We start from the raw sequence: 23,871 nt of genomic DNA on the forward strand, positions 1-23,871 counted from the left end.
TGATTTTTTTCTCTCTCTCACTCCCCCTGCGATCCGAGCTCACTCTCGGGCTTTCAGCGACTAAAGACTCACTTTCCTGACGGCCATTCGGCCCCTCGGCGGCCTTTCTCCCACCAATCAAGAATCCAGCGCGCAGGCGCAGTGCCGTCCCCACCGCCGCCGAGCCGACTGAGCATGCGCACAACGCCCGGCGGGCTGATTTGCATATTTAAAGGGACACCGTCACTTGTGATTTAAAGGGGCAGTGACACCCAGAGAGAGAGAGAGAGACAGAGGGAAGGTCAAGCAGGTTCCGGAGCGACAGTCAAGGTGAAGCCGGGCGACCGAATTCCCCCCCCTCCTGCAGCTTTTTGACGGTTATCGCCAACGTCGAACGTGTTTTCACGGAGAGAGAAGGTTCCAGATCCGAAGCCGCCACCGCCCGTCCGACCCGCACCGTTCGTTGGGGCCTGAAGACCGTCGGCCACATGGAAGGGGGCAGCGGCATCCCCGGCACGGATAAACCGAACGCCTGCCCCGCCTGCGGACGCGGGTTCAGGCGCCCCTCCGACCTCGAGAGGCACCGGTGCCGGCCAGGCCGGGAGAGGCCGTGCAAGTGCGGGGACTGCGGGAGGGGGTTCGGCCACCATTCCGAGCTGGAGACCCACCGGCGCGTCCACACCGGGGAGCGGCCGTTCGCCTGCCCCGAGTGCGGAAGGGGCTTCGCTCAGGCCTCCGACCTGGTGAGGCACCGGCGGGTCCACACCGGGGAGCGGCCCTTCCCCTGCTCAGCCTGCGGGAAAGGGTTCAACCAGTCCTCCGACCTGCTGACCCACCGGCGGGTCCACACTGGCGAGCGGCCCTTCACCTGCCCCGAGTGCGGGAAGGGCTTCACCCGCCTGTCCGACCAACTGACCCACCAGCGGGTCCACACGGGGGCGCGGCCCTTCGCCTGCCCCGAGTGCGAGAAGCCGTTTGCCCGCTCCTCCCACCTGCTGAGGCACCGGCGCGTCCACACCGGGGAGAGGCCCTTCACCTGCCCGGCCTGCGGGCAGGGGTTCACCCAGTCGTCCCACCTCCTGACGCACCGACGGGTCCACACGGGGGAGAGGCTGTTCCCCTGCCCCGAGTGCGGGAAGGGCTTCACCCGGTCCTCCGACCTGCTGGCGCACCAGCGGGTCCACACCGGCGAGCGGCCCTTCCCCTGCCCCGAGTGCGGGAAGGGCTTCACCCGGTCCTCCGACCTCCTGGCGCACCAGCGAGTCCACAGCGGGAAGAGGCCCTTCCCCTGCTCCGCCTGCGGGAAGCGATTCCCCCGGTCCTCCGACCTGCTGACGCACCAGCGGGTCCACACCGGGGAGAGACCCTTCGCCTGCCCCGCCTGCGGGAGGCGCTTCACCCAGTCTTCCCACCTGCTGAGACACCAGCGGGTCCACACCGGGGAGAGGCCCTTCACCTGCTCCGAGTGCGGGAAGGGCTTCGCTCGCTCCTCCCACCTGCTGAGACACCAGCGCGTCCACACCTGACCACACGTGCTCCGACTCTGCTGCCGGCTCAACAGATTCCCGGACTGAAGCTCATGAATTGTGACCGGGGCCCCGGGGGGGAGAACTCCACCGCTCGCCTTCCGAACAGCGGCCGTGAGATCTTGCGCACGATGTCGTCACCGGGGAGATTCGCTAGTGGCGTCGGGGAAGGTTTATAAACTGGCTTGTCGGGGAGGGTGGGAACCTGAGAGGGAATTCAGACAGGAGAGCGACAAAGCTGCTCATGGGAAGTAGAAGAGCAAGGAAACAAGGGTGGACGACAGCAGGATCGAGAGGCCAGCGTTCAAGCAGAGTCAAAATATGAAATAATGTTAAAGCGGCAGAATTAAAGGGGCTCTGTCTGAATGCACACAGCATTCGCACCAAGGTGTGGCCAACGAAGGATTTCTGAAAGGGAAATCACCTCCGACAAACCTGTTGGTGTTTTTTTTTGAGGATGTAACTAGATAAGGGGGAACCAGTGGATGTGGTGGTACTTGGATTTCCGGGAGATTTCGATGAGGTCCCACACAAGGTTAGTAAACAGAATCCAAGCGCGTGGGATTGTGGGGGGGGGGATATCCTGGCGTGGATTGAGGATCGGTTAAAAGAGACAGAAAACAGAGAGTTAGGGATAAATGGGTGACGCTCGGGATGGCAGGCGGTGACCTGTGTTGTTTTTTTTTGAGGAGGTCACTGTGTCACGACTCACTGGGGACAGTGCGCCGTAATATCCAGCCCCACTGGTCCCTGAGCCACAACAAGTGTGAAAAGTCTGATCAAACCACACCAGATTTTCCCCAATTCTACCTCACTGTTGAATTTAGGTTAACAGAATACAAGCACCAGGTTTGGAAACTTAATAAGTAAATAACTGTTTATTGAACAAACTTTCGTTAACCAGTGGCAAAAGAAATATTAACTGCTCATTTCTAACACTATAACTTAAATTCAAACCCCTTCTTAAATCCCTACACACACGCACATACATACAATATACGTAAGACACACAAAACATGGATTTTAAGGGTGGGGATAAAACAGTTCAATAGCACCAATTCCGGAGTACAAGATGCGATGGGTTGATTTTGATCGATGTCTCCCAAATCCCTTTCAGTTCTTTTGTTGATGGCACGAGGTGGTCTTCCCAGCACTTTCAGCGTTTAGTTCGCTGGCTGAGCACTTTGCCTTTCGATGTCTCTCACAGTGATTTTCCTCTTTGCCTCTTGACAGGGGTTTCCTCAGAGAGAGAGAGAGAGCAGGTTATAGAGATATGAAGGGAAAAAAAACAGCGAGCTATTATTGTGGGGGAATTACTGGAATCTTCCACACACAGGAGAAAGAGGTTTTAGGTCTTTTTTCCTTTCAGGCTAAGAGCTATTCTGCTGCACTCACACAAAAAAAAACCTGGTCACCTGGTCAGGAGCCAATTAAAATGCTGTTGTCGGGCAGCTCCCTTGCTCCAGGACTCCTTTGTGGTACCATCCTGACTTTTATGGCACACTCTGTTCCAGGACTGCAACATTGTATATATATATCTCTCATCCTGTTCCAGCAGACATGTCTTTCAGCTGCAGCCATTGTAATTTTAACCACAGTCCAACAGAAAATAAAAAGATGTGTTCTGTACAACAGTCCAACAGAAATGAAACGAAATGTTCCTTACAAACAAGCAGCATAGATGAGGGGGGAAACCAGTGGATGTGGTGTGTTTGGATTTTCAGAAGGATGTTGAGAAGGTCCCACACAGGAGGTGAGTAAAGAAAATTCGAGCACATGGGATCGTGGGGCGAATACTGGCCTGCTTTGAGGATTGGTTAACGGACAGAAAGCAGAGAGTAGGAATAAACGGGTCACTCTCAGGGTGGCAGGCTGCGACTCGTGGGGTACCGCAAGGATCGGTGCGTGGTCCCCAGCCTTGAGGGGGTTGCAAAGTGTCTTCAACAAGCTTAGTGAGTGGGCAAGATGAAATATGACATGGATAAATGTGAGGTGATCCACTTTGGCAGGAGGAAAGGAGATGCAGAATCCTTCTTAAATGGTGAGAGGTTGGGAAATGCTGATGTGCAGAGGGACCTGGGTGTCCTTGTTCATGAGTCACTGAAAGCTAAGATGCAGTGAGCAGTGAGGAAGGCAGATGGCACGTTGGCCTTCATCTTGAGAGGATTTGAGTACAAGAGCGAGGATGTCTTACTGCAGCTGTTACAGGGCCTTGGTGAGACCACACCTGGAGTATTGTGTGCAGTTTTGGTCTCCTTACCTAAGGAAGGATACGCTTGCCCAGGAGGGAGTGCAGCAGAGGTTCACCAGACTGATTCCTGGGATGGCAGGGTTGTCCCTCAAGGAGAGATTGAGGAGACTGGGCCTGTACTCTCTAGAGTTTCGAAGAATGAGAGGTGATCTTGTTGAAATGTTCAACAGGCATCGACAGGTGGATGCAGGAAGGATGTTTCCCCCTAGCTGGGGGATGTCCAGAACCTGGGGACACAGTCTCAGAATAAGGGGTCGGCCAATTAGGACTGAGATGAGGAGGAATTTCTTCACTGACCCCTGAGGGTCAGTGCTGAGGGAGAGCCGCACTGTCGGAGGGTCAGTACTGAGGGAGAGCCGCACTGTCGGAGGGTCAGTACTGAGGGAGAGCCGCACTGTCGGAGGGTCAGTACTGAGGGAGCGCCACACTGTCGGAGGGTCAGTACTGAGGGAGAGGCGCACTGTCAGAGGGACAGTGCTCGGGGAGAGCCGCACTGTCGGAAGGAGAGTGCTGAGGGAGAGCCGCACTGTCGGAGGGTCAGTGCTGAGGGAGCGCCGCACTGTTGGAGGGTCAGTACTGAGGGAGAGCCGCACTGTCGGAGGGTCAGTACTGAGGGAGAGCCGCACTGTTGGAGGGTCAGTACTGAGGGAGAGCCGCACTGTAGGAGGGTCAGTGTTGAGGGAGAGCCGCACTGTCGGAGGGTCAGTACTGAGGGAGAGCCGCACTGTCAGAGGGACAATAATGAGGGAGCGGTGCACTGTCGGAGGGACAGTGCTGAGGGAGAGCCGCACTGTCGGAGGGACAATACTGACGGAGAGCCGCACTGTCGGAGGGTCAGTGCTGAGGGAGAGCCACGCTGTCGGAAGGACAATACCGAGGGAGCGGTGCACTGTCGGAGGGACAATAATGAGGGAGCGGTGCACTGTCGGAGGGACAGTGCTGAGGGAGAGCCGCACTGTCGGAGGGACAATACTGACGGAGAGCCGCACTGTCGGAGGGTCAGTGCTGAGGGAGAGCCGCACTGTCGGAAGGACAATACCGAGGGAGCGGTGCACTGTCGGAGGGACAGTACTGAGGGAGAGCTGCACAGTCGGAGGGGCAGTACCGAGGGAGCGCCGCACTGTCGGAGGGTCAGTACTGAGGGAGAGCCGCACTGTCGGAGGGACAATACCAAGGGAGCGGTGCACTCTCGGGGATGCAACGTTAAAGCGAGGTCCCGCCTGTGCTCCGAGGTGATTGTAAAATATTGCCCCGTTATAATCAACATCAACTGGCAGATGGGGGGAGGTGATGGTGTGGTGATATTGTCGGTGGACTAATAATCCAGAGTCCCAGAGTGACGCTCTGGTGGACCCGGGGTTCGAATCCCGCCACAGCAGATGATGGAATTAGAATTCATTAAAAATCTGGAGTTAAAAGTCTAATAACGTCCATGAAACCATTGTCGATGGTTGTAAAAAAAACCCATCTAATGCCCTTTCGGGAAGGAAATCATTTGCCATCCTCACCTGGTCTGGCATACACGTGACTGCGGTTGGCTGTTAAATGCCCTCTGGGCAGGGGCAATTAGGGATGGGCAATAAATGCCGGCCTTGCCAGTGATGCCCCTTAAATGAATTAATCTTTTTTTAAATTGAAAGGGATACAGATCATCTGGATCACTCAGGGAGGGCTGTTTGTGGGATCTTGCTATGCACAAATTGGCTGCTGCTTTTCCTGCACTTTAAAAAAAAGTGCTGCACTGGCTGTGGGAGTTCCTGGGGGTTGGGGCAGGCGGTTAGGGCAATGCAACTCTTTCATGTCCTTTCCCCAGGCGTGTGCCTTGCGCATGCTCACAACGACGCTCGCCCAAAAGGCGAGGTACTGCGTCTGCGCGAGAAGGCTCCGGCCCGCCCTTAGCATCTGGCCGAGTGGGCAGGGTGCCTGCGCTGGGTTGGCCTCGCCTCTTCCCTTGCCGCCAGTCCCTCCTCTGTCTACCCGGAGCGCTCACCCATTGGTTGGAGGACCCGCTGCTCAGCTCCGAGCGGCTGAAGTCCGAGTCCTGGCCCCGCCTCCCCCTCCGCGTTGCGCCGCCCTCCGATTGGACGAGCCACCGCTTCACCCGAACGTCTTCCAACCTCGCGCGCTCGCCGTGGACGGTTCGACGTCACAACGGCGCTGCCCGCCCCCAACCCTTGGACTCGCCCTCTGATTGGTTGGAGGACCCGCCGCCCGTCCCTGGGTCCTCCGGCCCTCGGCTCTCCCGATTGGTGGCACCGCACTGTCAGTCATAGTCTACGGGGTCACGTGGTCTGCTCTTCCCAGCGCCGCCGCCGCCGCTGCAACTGCTCCGTTCGGTGTCGCCGTTAGTCGGATTAAGCCTTTTATTTGATTCTCTTCTCAACCCGCTTCTCCACCACCCCCCGCCATCCCCACCCTCCAGCTCACTCCATCGGTTGTGGGGCTAAAACTCACTTTCTGGCGACCATTCGGCCCCTTGGCAGATGCCTACCCGGGGCAGGAGTTTCAGCGCGCAGGCGCAGTGCCGGAGCGGCTGGCCCTGAGACCGACTGAGCATGCGTACAGCACCCGGCCGGGCTGAACCTGACTGAGCATGCGCGCGGAGTCCCACAGTTCACCTGCATATTTAAAGGGACAGTCCCTGTTTCATTTAAAGGGACAGTGACACTGTGTGTGTGTGGGGGAAGAAAGAGCGAGAGAGACTTATTTCAATGCAAGAGGAGGGAGAGCAGCTTTTGGTTTTCCGGATGGAGAGGGAAGCGAAGATCCAGCACCGCGTCCGACCCCACACCGTTGACCAGGACTCGAAGACCCTCGGCGATATGGAAGAGGGGAGCGGCGCCGACAAACCGTACGTCTGCCTCGCCTGCGGGCGGGGGTTCCGACGCCCGGCCGGCCTGGGGAGGCACCGGTGCCGGCGAGGCGGCGAGAGGCCGTGCAAGTGCGGGGACTGCGGCAAGGGCTTCAGCTACCCCTCCGAGCTGGAGACCCACCGGCGCAGCCACACCGGCGAGCGGCCCTTCGCCTGCCCCGTCTGCGGCAAGGGCTTCGCCCTGTCCTCCCTCCTGCTGCGGCACCAGCGGGTCCACACCGGGGAGCGGCCCTTCACCTGCACCAAGTGCGGGAGGGGCTTCAACCAGTCCTCCCACCTGCTGAGGCACCAGCGGGTCCACACCGGCGAGCGGCCCTTCACCTGCTCGGTCTGCGGGAAGCGCTTCACCCGCCTGTATGACCAGCTGCGGCACCAGCAAGTCCACACCGGGGAGAGGCCCTTCCCCTGCTCCGTCTGCGGCAAGGAGTTCGGCCGCTCCTGCAACCTGCTGCGGCACCTGCGGGTCCACACCGGGGAGAGGCCCTTCGGCTGCGCCGCCTGCGGCAAGCGGTTCAACCAGCTGTCCCACCTCTGCAAGCACCGGCAGCAGCACGGCCGGGAGAGGCCGGACCGCGAGAAGGGCCCGAGGAGCCCCAAGACGACGACGACGGCGACGAAGAAGAGGCCGCGGCGGGTCCGGGCCGGGGAGAGGCGGCCACTCCCCTGCCCCGAGTGCGGCAAGGCGTTCGCCAAGCCCTCCACCCTGCTGCGGCACCGGCGGCTGCACACCGGCGAGCGGCCCTTCACCTGCTCCCTCTGCGGCAAGGGCTTCACCGACTCGTCCACCCTGCTGCGGCACCAGCGGCTCCACACCGGCGAGCGGCCCTTCCCCTGCCCCCTCTGCGAGAAGCGGTTCGCCGAGTCCTCCACCCTGCTGCGGCACCAGCGGGTCCACACCGGCGAGCGGCCCTTCATCTGCCCCGTCTGCGGCCGGGGCTTCAACCAGTCCTCCCACCTGCTGACCCACCGGCGCCTGCACACGGGGGAGCGGCCCTTCACCTGCCCCGCCTGCGGCAAGGGCTTCGCCCGCTCCTCCGACCTGCTGCGGCACCAGCGCCTCCCCGCGGGCGAGCGGCCCTTCGCCTGCTCCCTGTGCGGCAAGCGGTTCGGCCGTTCCTCCGACCTGCTGCGGCACCAGCGGGTCCACACCGGCGAGCGGCCCTTCGGCTGCGCCGCCTGCGGCCGGCGGTTCAACCAGCTGTCCCACCTGGCCAAGCACCAGCAGCAGCACAGCCGGGAGAGGCCGGACCGTGAGAAGGGCCCCCGGAGCCCCAAGACGAAGAAGAAGAAGAAGCCGCCGAAGAGGGAAGAGGCCGCCCGCCCGGGGGAGAGGCCGTTCCCCTGCTCCGAGTGCGGCAAGCGCTTCGCCCGCTCCTCCCACCTGCTGCGGCACCGGCGCGTCCACACCGGGGAGCGGCCCTTCGCCTGCGCCGCCTGCGGCAAGGAGTTCGCCCTGTCGTCCACCCTGCTACGGCACCGGCGCGTCCACACCGGCGAGCGGCCCTTCCCCTGCCTCCTGTGCGGCAAGCGCTTCACCCAGTCCTCCCACCTGCTGACCCACCAGCGGGTCCACACCGGCGAGCGGCCCTTCTCCTGCCCCGTGTGCGGCAAGCGCTTCACCCGATCGTCCCACCTGCTGAAGCACCGGGGACTCCACACGTGACTACACTCCGCCGTATCCTGCCGTCGACGGGACCCACCGCAGGAACTCGCCCAAGGCTCCTTCGACAGCGCCGCCCGAACCCACGACCGCCGCCGTCTAGAAGGTCCAAGGGGCAGCAGACGCACATGGGGAACACCCACCACCCGGAAGTTCCCCCCCTCCGAGCCCCTCACCATCCCGACTTGGAAATATATCGGCCGTTGCTTCACTGTCGCTGGGTCAAAATCCTGGAACTCCCTCCCTAACAGCGCTGTGGGTGTACCTACACCACACAGGGGACAAAATCCTGGAACTCCCTCCCTAACAGCGCCGTGGATGTACCTACACCACACAGACAAAATCCTGGAACTCCCTCCCTAACAGTGCCGTGGGTGTACCTACACCACAGGGGACAGAATCCTGGAACTCCCTCCCTAACAGCGCCATGGGTGTACCTACACCACAGGGGACAGAATCCTGGAACTCCCTCCCTAACAGCACCGTGGGTGTACCTACACCACAGGGGACAGAATCCTGGAACTCCCTCCCTAACAGCGCCATGGGTGTACCTACACCACAGGGGACTGCAGCGGTTCAAGAAGGCAGCTCACCCACCACCTTCTCAAGGGGGCGATTAATGCTGGGCCCGGCCAACGATGTCCACATCCCATAACTGAATTTTTAACAATGATCAGATTTCAGGACCGCAGCTCATTCATTTTTTTTTAAATTCGTTCACGGGGACGTGGGCGTCGCTGGCTGGGCCCAGCGTTTATTGCCCGTCCTTAATCGCCCTCGTTTTATAGGGCAGTTAAGAGTCAACCACGTCGCTGTGGGCCTGGAGCCACGTGTGGGTCAGACCAGGTAAGGACGGCAGATTTATCTCCCCTAAAAAGGGACATTAGTGAACCAGATGGGTTACTAACAACAATCGACAATGGTTTCGGGGTCATAGAAACCAGGAGTAGGCCATTCAGCCCCTCGAGCCTGCTCCGCCATTCAATACTATCGTGGCCGATCCTCTATCTCAACGCCATATTCCCGCTTTCTCTCCATACTGCCTTGATGCCCCTAATATCCAAAAAAAATTGATCAATTTCCTTCTTGGATACCCTCAGTGACCCTGGCCCTCCACAGCCTCCTGTGGTAGAGCATCCCACAGGCTGACCACACTCTGAGTGAAGAAATGTTTCCTCACCTCAGTCCTCAATGGCCTACTGTGTAGACCATAAGACAGGAGCAGAAATTAGGCCATTCGGCCCATCGAGTCTGCTCCGCCATTCAATCACGGCTGATAAGTTTTCTCAACCCCATTCTCCCCGCCTTCTCTCCGTAACCTTTGATCCCCCTTACCCATCAAGAACCTATCTATCTCGGTCTTAAATACACTCAATGACCTATGGCCTCCACAGCCTTCTGTGGCAATGAATTCCATAGATTCACCACTCTCTGGCTAAAGAAGTTTCTCGTCATCTCTGTTCTAAAAATGTCTTCCCTTTTACTCTGAGGCTGTGCCCTCGGGTCCTAGTCTCTCCTACTAATGGAAACACCTTCCCCGCGTCCCACTCTATCCAGGCCTTTCAGTATTCTGTATGTTTCAATCAGATCCCCCCCCTCATCCTTCTAAACTCCATCGAGTATAGACCCAGAGTCCTCAAACGTTCCTCATATGTTAAGCCTTTCATTCCTGGGATCGTTCTCGTGAACCTCCTCTGGACCCCTCTCCAGGGGCCAGCACATCCTTCCTTGAGATACGGGGCCCAAAATTGCTCACAATATTCTAAATGTGGTCTGACCAGAGCCTTATAAAGCCTCAGCAGCACATCCCTGCTTTTATATATTCTAGTCCTCCCGAAATAAATGCCAACATTGCATTTGCCTTCCTAACTACCAACTCAACCTGCAAGTTAACCTTAAGAGAATCCTGGACTAGGACTCCCAAGTCCCTTTGCACTCCAGATTTCTGAATTCTCTCCCCATTCAGAAAATAGTCTATGCCTCTATTCTTCCTACCAAAGTGCATGACCTCACACTTCCCCCACGTTGTATTCCATCTGCCACTTCTTTGCCCATTCTCCTAACCTGTCCAAATCCTTCTGCAGCCTCCCCGCCTCCTCACTGTGGACCCTGGTTCTAGGCTCCCCAACCAGGGGAAAGATCCTCCTCCCAGCGTCCAGTCCGTCCAGCCCTGTTAGAATTTTATACAGTTCAATCAGATCCCCTCTCGTTCTTCCAAACTCCAGTGAACACAGGGCCCAGTCGGAACCAACCTCTCCTCATCGGACTTGTTTCTAGATTTTTTATTTTTATATATATATAAATATTGAATTCAAATTTCACCGTCTTGCCATGGTGGGTGGGAATTGGGACCCGGGTCCTCAGAGCAGTTACCCTAGTGACAAAACCACACTATGCCACCACCTTCCTTTAACTGTGACAGTGGCGGTGGGGGGTGAGGGGGGAAGACTTGATACAGTCTACTGCTAACTACAGTAACCGGGCTGGGAGTTGAAACAACGGTGCATTTACGTATAACCTATAGGTAGCCTCCCCCAGCGCGCACGCGCGTAGTTGGACCCCCATAACCATCGACGTGACCCATAACCCGGAGGTTTCCAGCGAGATTTGGCCGAGGGTGAAATATTGGCCCGGGACCTCCCCCCCACCCCCAGGGGATGAAGGGGTGAGGGAAATCCCTGCCGCTCGCCTTCCGAGCTGTGATCTGGCACGTCATTATCGTCACGGGGAGATTCGCGAGCGCTGGCTGCTGGGGAGGGGTTTAAACCGGCTGGTCAGCGAGGGTGGGACCTGAGGGGGGAAATTCCGATAGGAGAGAAACAAAGCTGGTAGCGGGAAGTAGGGAACGAGAGCGGAATCGAAATCAAACGGAGTCAAAATGCGTCCTAAGGTTAAAAAGGCAGAATTGGAATCACTCTGTGGATTACTGTCCACTGAATAAAGGGAGGTTTGGGTAGACTTGGGTTGTTTTCGTCGGAGCAGAGAAGACTGAGGGGGCGACCCTGATCGAGGTGTACGAGATGATGAGGGGGGCATGGACAGGGTTGGATAGGGAGCAGCTGTTCCCCTTAGTTGAAGGGTCAGTCACGAGGGGGGGACATAAGTTCAAGGTGAGGGGCAGGAGGTTTAGCGGGGGGGGGGAATGTGAGGAGAAACGTTTTTACCCAGAGGGTGGTGAGGGTCTGGAATGCGCTGCCTGGGAGGGTGGTGGAGGGTGGGTTAGCCTCACATCCTTTAAAAAAGTACCTGGATGAGCACTTGGCACCTCATAAACATTCAAGGTTATGGGGGCCAAGCGCTGGTCAATGGGGTTAGGTAGGGAGGTAGGTCAGGTGTTTCTCACGTGTCCGGTGCAGAGTCGATGGGCCGAAGGGCCTCTTCTGCACCGTGTGATTCTGCGATTCTGTCCGATTGCACACAGGGAGGTAAGTGGTGTTGTCAGTGGATAGTAATCCAGAGACCCAGTGTCACGCTCTGGGCACCTGGGAGGGTCAAATCCCACCACGGCAGATGGTGAAATGTGAATTCGATTATAAACCGGGGGAGGGAAATCTGCCGTCCTTACCCGGTCTGGCCTCCATGTGACTCCAGACCCACAGCCATGGGGGGGGGTCGACTCTTAAAACACCCTCCGAAATGGCCGAGCGAGCCACTCTTAAGGGCGGTTAGGGGGGTGGGGTGGGTGGGCAATAAATGCTGGCCCTAGCCAGCCCACGCACCCCATCCCACGGACCAATAACTTAACGAAAAGAAGAATTGATGGCCACAATGGATTTCTGCAGCGGAACTCATTTCTGACCAACCTCCTGGAGCTTTTTTTTTGAGGATGTCGCTAGCAGAATAGATAAGGGGGAACCTGTGGATGTGGTGTACTTGGATTTTCCAAGAAGCAGTGGTCCTCGGGCTGGCATGGACAAGATGGGCCGAATGGCCTCCTTCTTTGCTGTAACTTTTCTATGGAGTGCGATAAGGGCCCCACACAGGAGGTTAGTAAACATAGTTCGAGCACATGGGATTGCGGGGGGGTGATATACCGGCATGGGATTGAGGATTGGTTAAGAGTCAGAAAACAGAGAGTAGGAATAAATGGGTCACGATCGGGGTGGCAGACGGTGACTCGTGGGGTACCGCAGGGATCAGCACTTGGGCCCCAGCTATTCACCATCCATATCAATGACTTGGGTGTGGGGGACCAAATGTAATATTTCCAAGTTTGCCGATGACACTGAGCGAGGTGGGAGTGTAAGCTGTGAGGAGGATACAAAGAGGATTCAAGGAGACTTGGACAGGCCATAAGACCATAAGACATAGGAGCAGAAATTAGGCCATTCAGCCCATCGAGTCTGCTCCGCCATTCAATCATGACTGATTAAGTTTCTCGACCCCATTCTCCCGCCTTCTCCCCGTCACCTTTGATCCCCCTTACCAATCAAGAACCTATCGATCTCGGTCTTAAATACACTCAATGACCTATGGCCTCCACAGCCTTCTGTGGCAATGAATTCCATCGATTCACCACTCTCTCTGGCTAAAGAAGTTTCTCCTCATCTCTGTTCTAAAAGGTTTTCCCTTTACTCTGAGGCTGTGCCCCTCGGGGTCCTTAGTCTCTCCTACTAATGGAAACATCTTCCCCCACGTCCCGCTCTATCCAAGCCTTTCAGTATTCTGTAAGTTTCAATCAGATTCCCCCCCTCATCCTTCTAAACTCCATCGAGTATAGACCCAGAGTCCTCAAATGTTCCTCGTATGTTAAGCCTTTCAGTCCTGGGATCGTTCTCGTGAACCTCCTCTGGACCCTCTCCAGGGGCCAGCACATCCTTCCTGAGATACGGGGCCCAAAATTGCTCACAATATTCTCAATGTGGTCTGACCCAGAGCCTTATAAAGCCTCAGCAGCACATCCCTGCTTTTATATTCTAGTCCTCTCGAAATAAATGCCAACATTGCATTTGCCTTCCTAACTACCGGCTCAACCTGCAAGTTAACCTTAAGAGAATCCTGGACTAGGACTCCCAAGTCCCTTTGCACTCCAGATTTCTGAATTCTCTCCCCATTCAGAAAATAGTCTATGCCTCTATTCTTCCTACCAAAGTGCATGACCTCACACTTCCCTGAGTGAGGGGGCAGGAGCGCGGCAGACAGAATATAACATGGAAATTACCCACCTTAGTCGGAAGAAGAGAAACACAGAATGTTTCCTAAACGGTGAGAGGGTTGGGAAGTGCTGATGTCCAGAGGGACCTGGGTGTCCTGGTTCACGAGTCACTGGAAGCTAAGATGCAGTGAGCAGTTAGGAAGGCAGACGGTATGTTGGCCTTCATTGCCGGAGAGGACTTGAGTACAGGAGCAAGGATGCCTTACTGCAGCTGCACAGGGCCTTGGTGAGACCACACCCGGAGTATGGTGTGCAGTTTTGGCCTCCTGACCTAAGAGACGATATACTTGCCAGAGAAAGGTTGCAGCGAAGGTTCACCAGACCGATTCCTGGGATGGCGGGATTGTCGTATGAGGAGACTGGGGCCTGTACTCTCTAGAGTTTGGAAGAATGAGAGGTGATCTTATTGAAACATTCCAGATCTTTCCAGGCCTGGACAGGGTAGATGCAGGAAGGATGTTTCCCCCTGGCTGGTGGAGGGGATGGGGGTCTAGGACCAGGGGACACAGTCTCGGGATAAGCCGTTTAGGAGGGAGGGAGACGAGGAGGAACCTCTTCACTCGGGGAGGGCGGTGAATCTTTTGGAATTCCCTACCCCAGAGGGACGTGGAAGTTCAGCCACTGAGGAGGTTCGAGACTGAGAGCGATAGGCTCCTAGATAACTGAGGGCACTGGGGTCACGGGGAGAGCGTGGGTGAATGGCGTCGAGGAGGGCGATCAGCCAGGATCCTATGGAATGGTGAAGCAGGCTCGAGGGGCCGAATGGCCTACTCCTGCTCCTACGGTCGTTCCTGTGTCGTGTCACGCCGTGTGCGCGCGGCCAGGGTCCTCAGTTTCACTTCCCCCGTGTGACTCCATAAGACCATAGGAGCAGAAATTAGGCCATTCGGCCCATCGAGTCTGCTCCGCCATTCAATCATGGCTGATAAGTTTCTCGACCCCATTCTCCCGCCTTCTCCCCGTAACCTTTGATCCCCTTACCCATCAAGAACCTATCTATCTCGGTCTTAAATACACTCAATGACCTGGCCTCCACAGCCTTCTGTGGCAATGAATCCCATAGATTCACCACTCTCTGGCTAAAGAAGTTTCTCCTCATCTCTGTTCTAAAAGGTCTTCCCTTTACTCTGAGGCTGTGCCCCTCGGGTCCTAGTCTCTCCTACTCATGGAAACATCTTCCCCCACGTCCCACTCTATCCAGGCCTTTCAGTATTCTGTAAGTTTCAATCAGATCCCCCCCCCACCCCTCATCCTTCCAAACTTCATCGAGTATAGACCCAGAGTCCTCAAACGTTCCTCAATATGTTAAGCCTTTCATTCCTGGGATCATTCCCTCATCACTCGAGGTCATCGCTCCTGTGAAACGCATGAATTCGGAGCGGGAGTAGGCTATCGGTCCCCTCGTGGAGGCTCCCCCCCCACATCCAATAGGATCGTGGCCCAATCCGATTGCGGCTCTTGACTCCACTTCTCCGTCGACCCCAGTTTGACTCCCTCGTCGATCAAACCTCCGTCTAGCTCAGCCTTAAAAATATTCGGCCACCCCTACCTCCGCTGCTCTGTGGGAGAAAAGATTTCCAAAGACCCACGACCCTCTCTGAGAGAAAAATTCTCCTCTCCGTCTCAAACGGATGACCCCTCGTTTTTAAACCCTGTCCCCCACCTCGTGGGAGTCCACCCTGTCGAGCCCACCACCACCCCAGAATCTTATCTGTTTCAATAAGACCGCCTCTCTTTCTTCTAAACTGCAGTGGGTACAGGCCCAACCTCTCCTCGTAAGCTAACACCCTCTGAACCCAGGAATCGGTCAAGTGAACCTTCTCCGAACGCTTTCTAATGCCATTTATACCCTTCCTTAAATATGGAGATCCAAACTGGACCCAGCAGTCCAGATGGGGGGGGTCTCATCAACTCCCTGTCCAACTGTGGCAAAACATCCCGACTTTTCTATTCCCGTTCCCCTCGCTAGAAACGACAACGTTCCAGTTGCCTTCCTGATCACTCGCTGTGTCTGCGTACTAACTTTTGTCATTTCGTGCACCAGGACACCCAGATCCCTCCGCACCCGCAGATCTCTCTCCGTTTAAATAATATTCCCGCTTTTCTAGTCTCCCTGCCGAATTGGACAAGTTCGCGTTTTCCCGCTTTACACTCCACCTTCCCAGTTTTGGGCCCGCTCCCTTAACCTGCCGATGTCCCTCTGCGGCCTCCTCGTGTCCCCTTCCCAGCTTCCTCTCCTGTGTGTCATCAGCAAATTTAGTAACCGTACATTCGGCCACCTCTGTCGCCGATACAGAGTTGAGGCCCCGGCGCCGATCCCTGTGGCACTCCACTCATCGTTACAGCTTGCCGACCTGAAAAATGACCCATTTGTGCCTACTCTCTGCTCCCTGTTAGCTAGCCAGTCCTCCATCGGTGCTAATATATTATCCCCTATGTCATGGGGAGGGGGGGAGCTCTTATTTTAATGTGACCCCTCCCCACTTAATCGAATGCCTTTCGGAAATCCAGTTACACCACATCTACAGGTTCCCCCTTTATCCCCGTGGCTTGTCGCTTTCCTCAAAGAAACTCTGATGAATTCGTCAAGACGCGATTTCCCTTTCACCCAACCACTTTGACTCTCCCCGATCGCCTTAAGATTTTCTCGGTGTCCCCGCCATCACTTCCTGAACAATAGATTCCAGCATTCTCCCTATGACGGCCGTTAGGCTAACCGGTCTGCGGTTTCCTGCTTTCTGTACCCCGCACCACCCACCCCCTCCGTTATTGAACAGAGGAGCCACGTTCGCTATTTTCCAATCTGCGGGGACCTTCCCAGAATCTCAGTACCCTTTCCCTGGCGATTGTCGTCGGTTGAAGTATTTCCCTCCCTTCCACCTCGTGATTCAGATTGGAAGGAAGTGGCAAAAAAGCAGTGAATGTGACATGAGGACAAACGTTTTCGCCCGGTGGTTGGGTGGGGGGGTGTGGCTGGAGTCTGTCAAGGACTTGCCGAGAGGGTGGTGGAGGCAGGTTCGATCGGGGTATTGGAAAGGGAACTGGATTGCTACCTGAGAAAGGGAGAGCGTGCAAGGTTACGGGGGAATAAGGCAGGGGTGTGGGACTGGGCGGAACGCTCTTTCAGAGAGCCAGTGCCGACTCAATGGGCCGAATAGCCTCCTTCTGCGCTGTAAAGACACTGTGCTTTGCAATTATTTCTGTCCTTTACAGTGAAGACAGGCACGAAACATCTGTTCAGTGCTTCTGCCATTTCCATAAGTCCCCAGAGAGGCCCCACGCTCAACTTACTTGCTCTTCTCCCTTTTAAATACTGGTAGCAACTCTTACCCTCTGTTTCGATATTTCTAGCTAGCTTCGCCTCATACTCTTAATTTCTCCCTCCTCGTTAATTCTTTTGTCAATTCCTCGGTCCTTAAATTCTGACCCACCACCAACCTTTGCCGATTAAACTCGAGGTCCAAAAGCGACCACGGTGAATGAGTCCGATTGGAAGGCGCCTCGGGGGCAAGTGTCGGGGAATCTGTCCAGCCTCTGTGAAATGATAGCACAGAGAGTGGGGGAGGGAGCAGTGCCGGGCTGACCATAACCTCGGGCCACCTGTCGTGTATCGTTCCCACCTTCTGGCGTTATTAAAACCGAACTTCCAACGTAACAGCTTCTGGAAGGCAAACCGGAACGAACGTGGAAATGTTTCTTTAAGCGACCCCCAGTGGAAGGAGCAATAGTTTTGCCCATCACCCTTGTCAAATTTAACATGAACCCTCCAGTGTGCAGTAGGGCTCTGATCAAGAGGAGCTAGGAAGCTGGGCTGGCGCTGGGTGATTAGATGCTGGGGACGCCGCCTTGGGAATCCCGCGTGGACGCAGTCTCGGGAGAAGAGATTGAACAGCTGGGCGGTGAGCAGTAGCAGGGGCATTCGACGCCCGAGTCCTGCTGCCTGAGGTCGACTCGCGGGGTGAAGGAGAAGCAGGAAGGCATCCGGGGTGGACGGGAGCAGCTGTTGAGGCTGGGCCCTCGAAGGAGAAGAGCTGAAATCCCTGGCGGGGAAGACCGACGCTGAAGAACGAATTTTTATGACTCATTGATGTCCGGGTGGGTTGTGCAATCTGTTCTAGTCATGTCTGCCATTTAACGTACGAGTTTGTGGTGTGTTCGACCAGGGTTTGCCTGTTAATTCGTGTTTAATTCTGGATTTTGGAGCATAAGACAAGTAGCATCGACTGTTTGCATTGCTGGCTCTTGTTCAGTAAAATTTCTTCTGTTTGTTTGAAAACCTGGGTATCTTGTGGTTTTATTCTCTTTAAAGGTGGAGGAGCAATCATTTTGCCCACCAGCCTGTCAAATTTAATTTATATCCACCCCCATAGCGCTAGCACATCCCGGCGCACGCCCCCTTTGCTCCCAGCTCCGTCCAGGTGCAATCCGTTCATTTGGACAGGCCCCTCCTGTCCCCTGGACCTGGCCTGGACAATCCAGCCACCATTAACCAGTACCCCTCTCCCTCCCCAATTTTAATTCACCGGGCTGCACGAGGCGAAATCAGGTCTCGAAACAAAGGCCGTACCCTCCGGGTTCGAGGGTGGACTCGCCTCCACGCGGGGCTCGAGGGAGGTCCGGCTGGAGGGTTTCCCAGGCGCTAACCAGGCCCAACCTCGCCTCCGACGGCGCCATCGCCTCGGCGCGTTACCCCGGACGAGCCCTCGGTTGCGCCGATGACCTGCCCGGTGAGGGCGCTTGCTTACTCCCCCCCCCCCTCCCCCCACGCCGGGAGAGGCTGACGTGCCCGGACCCAGCTCAGTTTTCACAGCGAAGTCTTCCCCCACCGCCTCCCTTCACTCGGAGGCGTTGTGCCCCCCTCCTGGAGCGGCCATCTCGCGTAGGCCATCGACGCCGAGGGTGCCCGTGCCGCGCTCACCGCGTGGCCCTCAGCTCTCCGGGCACCGCCGCCGCGAGGGCTCCCGATAGTCCGGGTCCCCAGAGTCTTGTTTTGACCAGCGGAAGAGGGTAGCGCGCAACACGTTTCTCATCTTAGAACCCGCCTACTCGACCTCCCCGTGTTCTCGGGCAGAGCGGCGGCGGGGAGGAGGGGCTTGCGGAGCAGCGGTCAGCGCCAAGGAAGCGGTAGACCGGAACAGGCTGGGCCGTGAGCCATCGGCACGAAACGGGGTTGCAAATAAAGGAAGGGCCCAGCCCCCCCCCCCGAGCCTGGGGAGGGCGGTATTGTCCCTGGACCCGTGTTCCACAGAGACCCCAGGGTAATGCTCTTGGGGACCTCTCTGGCAATCCCTCCATTGCGCCCCCATCTCCTTTCTATCCATCTTCACAAATTTCATCACATATTTACTCCTCTTTAGCTCCGAAGAAGCGTCGGACGGACTCGAAACGTTAACTCTTGTTTCTCTCTCTCTCTCTCTCCACGGGATGCTGAGTTTCTCCAGCATTTTCTGCTCTGGGGGAACCCAGGTTCGATTTCCAACCCGGGCAGACGTCCGATGTTTAAATTCCATGAAAGTCTGGAATGAAAAGACTCGACGAGCACCCGCGAAACCACCGCCGACTGCTGGCGCCCCCCCAAAAAAAAACCCGCCCGTCTCGCACACGCCCCCTTTCGGGAAGGAAATCTGTTGTCCCCTCACCCAAGCCTGGGGGCCCCACGTGCCACTCCAGATCCCCCACAGCGACGATGCGGTGGGCTCTTGCCCCCCCCCCGAGCAAGGTGGAATCAGGGGGACGGGCGGCGAACGCTGGCCTGGTCGGCGATTCCCACGTCCCGCGATCGAATAAACAGAAATAAACCACCCCCTCCCCCCCCCACCCCCGACTGGGGTAGACGCAACCTATCAGATTTCGCCCTGTCAGATTTCGCGTTGTTCGTGGATTTGTGCGGTTAATAAGGCTGAAGTCGGAGGTGCCTGATCCAGGACGCTTTGTATTTGGATGGGATGTTAGCCGAGGCACAGAATGTAAAGAGCAGGGAGGGTTGTGCTGGAACTGTATAAAACGCTAGTTAGGTTACAACTAGAGTATTGCGTGCAGTTCTGGAATCTGCATTATAGGAAGGATGTGATTGCACTAGAGAGAGTGCAAAGGAGATTGACCAGGATGTTGCCTGGGCTGGAGAGTTTTAGATATGAGGAGAGATTGGATAGACTGGGGTTATTTTCCCCTGGAGCAGAGGAGATCGAGGGGGTGGGGACATGATTGAGGTGTATATGAGGTAAGGTGTCAGAGGAATTGTGGATGTAGGTGGGAAGGGACTGGACAAGGGGAGAGAGAATGGAGTCAAGATAGCGAGAGATGAGTTCCCGTGGGGGGACAGGAAGAGGCTGACACGATCGGTCTGCCCGGGACGGCCATGTTTGTGGATTTTGGGTAGGAGGGAGAAGCCAGATGTCCTCTTTTCCCCACCTCGCCCTCCGCCCTCTGACCTCTGACCAGCCACACAGCTGGAGGTGCCACCACCACCACCACACCCCGCCCCCACCCCCAACAATCAAGTCAGGCCCTGGCACAGGCTGCCATTGGTTGGAGGACCCGCCGCCCTATCCCGGTCCTCCGGCTGCCCCCGCCCTATTGGTCGGAGCGCGAGTCACTCAGCGGGCACTGGGTGACACGTCACAATAAGCCCCAGCGAGATGGAGAGCCGAGCGGGGCCACGCCCTTTCCTTCCTTGCCGCGCCGCCATTGGCTGGAGGACCCGCCGCCCTTTCTCGGTCCTCCAGCTGCCCCCGCCCTGTCTATTGGTCGGAGCGCGAGTCACTCAGCGGGCACTGGGTGACACGTCACAATAAACCCCAGCTGGATGGAGAGCCGGGCCAGGCCCTGCCCCGCCCCTTCCTTCCTTGCCGCGCCGCCATTGGTTGGAGGACCAAGCGGACGCGCCAACCCAATGCAACCCCCACGCGCAACCCCGCCCACATCCCCGGCACCTCGCTGTGCCGATTGGCGGCAGCTCACGTCACTCACCGTCCTGGCCACGCTCCCTCCGCCCCCTGGCGATCACGTGCACCGCTCTTCGGGGCGCCGCCGCCGCATCTGTTCGAGTCCGTTGGTCCGAGTCTGAATCTCAGGGTTTGTCTTCTATTTGATTCTCTCTCTCTCTCTTCCTCCCCGCTCTCCTGAACCCCCACCCCCGGCGAGCGAGCGAGCTCCCGCCCTCCCTCGGGGTTTCGCGGGGCAAAACTCACTTTCCGACGGACATTCGGCCCGTCAATCGTCGACCTGACCCTCTGAATCCAGCGCGCAGGCGCATTGCCGGCGCCTGGCCCTGGAGTGGGGTTTGGAGCCGACTGAGCATGCGCGGAAGGCGATTTGCATATTTAAAGGGACACCGCCCCTGAGTTGACTTGTGATTTAAAGGGCCAGCATTTATTGCCCGTCCCTAATTGCACCCTCGCCCAGAGGGCGTTTACGAGCCGACCGCGTCGCCGTGAGGGGGTCTGGAGTCGCACGTCGGCCAGCCCGGGTGAGGATGGCAGATTTCCCTCCCTTCGCAGGAGGGACATCCATTGGTGAACCCACCAGGTGGGCTTTTGCCACATGGTTGTCGTCACCTGCTCCTTCCATGTGCGATTCGCTCGACCGTCCGACCTGCTGAGGACCCCGGCGGGTTCACGCGTGTGACTGCAACTGCTCCGATTCAGCAGTTATTGCTGCCGTTAATGAAATTCAGGACCGATCTTGCCTTGTGAAATCCGTTCGTCCTGCGTTCTCTGTTGTGCTACATAAGCTTGTAAGTCTGGTGGAGATAGTAACGTTTTAAGGCGCAGGATGCTGCACCGCTTTGCTTGTCCTGTCCACTAACCAGGACGGGGCCCTCTTGGAGCATTGCGATAGGTCACCAGATCAGTTCATGTGCCAGTGAACAGTCAGTTTGTGTCAAGTCAGTTTCAATCAGGAAAGAACATAAGAAATAGGAGCAGGAGGAAGACCATTCGGCCCCTCGAGCCTGCTCCGCCATTCGATAAGGTCCTGGCTGATCTTCTGGTGTTTCATTTTTCACTTTCCCGTCTCTCCCCGATAATCTTTGATTCCCTTGCCTGACAAGAATCTCTCTACCTCTGCCGTAATAATATTCCATGACCCCATCTCCACCGCCTTCGGAGGCAGAGAGTTCCAAAGTCACACAACCCTCTGACAGAAAAAAATTCTACTCATCTCTGTCCTAAAAGGGGACCCTTAATTTTAAAACAGTGACCCCCCCCCACCTAGTTCTGCACTCACCCACAAGGAGGAAACATCCTTTCCACGTCCACCTTGTCAAGGATCTTATATACTTCAATAAAGTCACCCCTCACTCTTCTAAACTCCAGTGGAAACAAGCCCAGTCTATCCAACCCTTTCCTCATAAGACAACCCGCTCTTTTCAGGTATCAATCTAGTAAACCTCCTCTGAACCACCTCCAATGCATTTACATCCTTCCTTAAATAAGGAGCCCAAAACTACTCACAGTATTCGAGATGTGGTCTCACCCAACGCCCTGTATAACTGAAGCATAACATCCTTACTTTTATATTCTATCCCTCTCGTCACAAAGGATAGCATTCCATTAGCCTTCTTAAACTGCACCTGCGCACTAACTTTTTGTGACTCATGTACTAGAACACCCAGATCCCTCTGCACCTCAGAATTCTGCAGCCGTTCTCCATTTAAGTAATACTCTGCTTTGTTTTATTCTTCCTGCCAAAGTGAACAATTTCACTTTTTCCCCATTGAACTCCATTTGCCAGGTTTTTGCCCACTCACTCAACCAGTCCGTATCCATTTGCAAGCTCCTTATGTCTTCTTCACCACGTACTTTCCTACCTATCTTTGCATCATCTGTAAATTTAGCTACTACGCCTTCACTCCATTCGTTTAAGTTATTGATATAAGTTGTAGAAAGTGGAGGCCCCAGCACAGACCCCTGTGGGACTCCACTCGTCACATCCTGCCAATCCGAAAAAGATCCATTTATGCTTACTCTCTGTTTCCTGCTAGCCAGCCAATCTTCTATCCATACGATACCCCTTACACCATGAGCTTTTGTTTTCCACAATAACCTTTGATGTGGCACCTTATCAAATGCCTTCTGGAAATCCAAGGGCAGCACGTCTACAGGTTCCCCTTTAGTGTGTTACTCCTTCAAAAAAACTCCCAATAAATGGGTCAAACGTGCTTTTCCTTCCGCGAAATCATGCTGACTCTTTCCGATCGCCTTGAGCTCTTCTAAGTGCCCGGCTATAACCTCCTTGATGATCGATTCTAACGCCTTCCCCAGAACAGATGTCAAGCCAAGTGGCCTATAGTCTCCTGTTTTCTGCCTCCCTCCCTTCTTGAATAGAGGGATTATATTTGCTATTTTCCAGGCTGATGGAACCTTTCCAGAATCTAGCGAATTTTGGATAAATGAACGCCATTGGCCACCTCCTTTGAGACCCTTGGATGTAGCCCTTGGGGGAACCCGGAGACTTGCCAGGCCCCCAACCCCAATCAATGCGCTCGGTACCGTTTCCTTAGTGGTTTCAATCTCACCAAGTCCCTCTCTTTCCACCTCCTTGATTTTCCGCTTTTAATTGCTTCCTCGAGGGGGCAGTTAGGGATGGGCAATAAACGCTGGGCCCAGCCAGCGACACCCACATCCCGTGAATGAATTTTTAAAAAGCGAAAATGTTTTTTTTGTATCTTCTACAGTGGAACACAAGACGCAAAATGGGATTAGAATAGTTCGGTACTTGTTTGACCGGCACAGACTCGATGGGCCGAAGGGCCTTTTCCCTGCGCTGTAGACCCCTATGACTCAAAATATTCGTTCACTTCCTCAGCCATTTCCTTATTATCCACTGTTAACTCCCCACTGTTGCTCTCTTGAGCACCAACGCTCACTTTGCCTCGCCTTTTCCTTTTTAAATGCCTGTCGAAACTCTTGCCGACCATTATCTGGCTCGTTCCATCTCGAAACTTCGCAGGAAGTATCCCAGGGACCGGAAGAGGTCCCCTGTGAATTTGGAAAGGCAGGAAAGCGGCTGCAGTTACCTGACTTTGAATGAAGCAGACTCAGGGAGAATCACAGAATCTCACACGGTGCAGAAGAGAGGCCCTTCGGCCCATCGAGTCTGCACCCGACACCGTGAGAAACGCCTGACCCACCTCCCTAATCCCCCATTGACCAGCACTTGGCCCCCATAGCCTTGAATGTTTATGAGGTGCCAAGTGCTCATCCAGGGACTTTTTAAAGGATGTGAGGCTAACCCGCCTCCACCAGCCTCCCAGGCAGCGCATTCCAGACCCTCACCACCCTCTGGGTAAAACAGTTTTTCCTCATATCCCCCTAAACCTCCTGCCCCTCACCTTGAACTTATGTCCCCTCCGTGACTGACCCTTCAACTAAGGGGAACAGCTGCTCCCTATCCCACCCTGTCCATGCCCCCTCATCATCTTGTACA

The 23,871-nt window shown here is 55.9% G+C and overlaps 1 protein-coding gene across 1 annotated transcript in view; it reads left to right on the forward strand.

Moving 5' to 3' along the window:
• Nucleotides 1-467: 467 nt before the first annotated feature.
• Nucleotides 468-23,871, forward strand: part of LOC144673428 (uncharacterized) — a 35,456-nt gene continuing 12,052 nt past the window's right edge. The window contains exons 1-4 of the mRNA XM_078535271.1: nucleotides 468-1,493; nucleotides 6,744-7,192; nucleotides 7,280-8,287; nucleotides 18,025-18,170. Of these exons, the coding sequence (XP_078391397.1) occupies nucleotides 468-1,493; nucleotides 6,744-7,192; nucleotides 7,280-8,287; nucleotides 18,025-18,170 (2,629 nt within the window). The remainder of the gene's footprint in view (nucleotides 1,494-6,743; nucleotides 7,193-7,279; nucleotides 8,288-18,024; nucleotides 18,171-23,871) is intronic.

The sequence above is a fragment of the Cetorhinus maximus genome, unplaced genomic scaffold, assembly GCF_964194155.1.
Source record: "Cetorhinus maximus unplaced genomic scaffold, sCetMax3.hap1.1 HAP1_SCAFFOLD_363, whole genome shotgun sequence".
Lineage (NCBI taxonomy): Eukaryota > Metazoa > Chordata > Chondrichthyes > Lamniformes > Cetorhinidae > Cetorhinus > Cetorhinus maximus.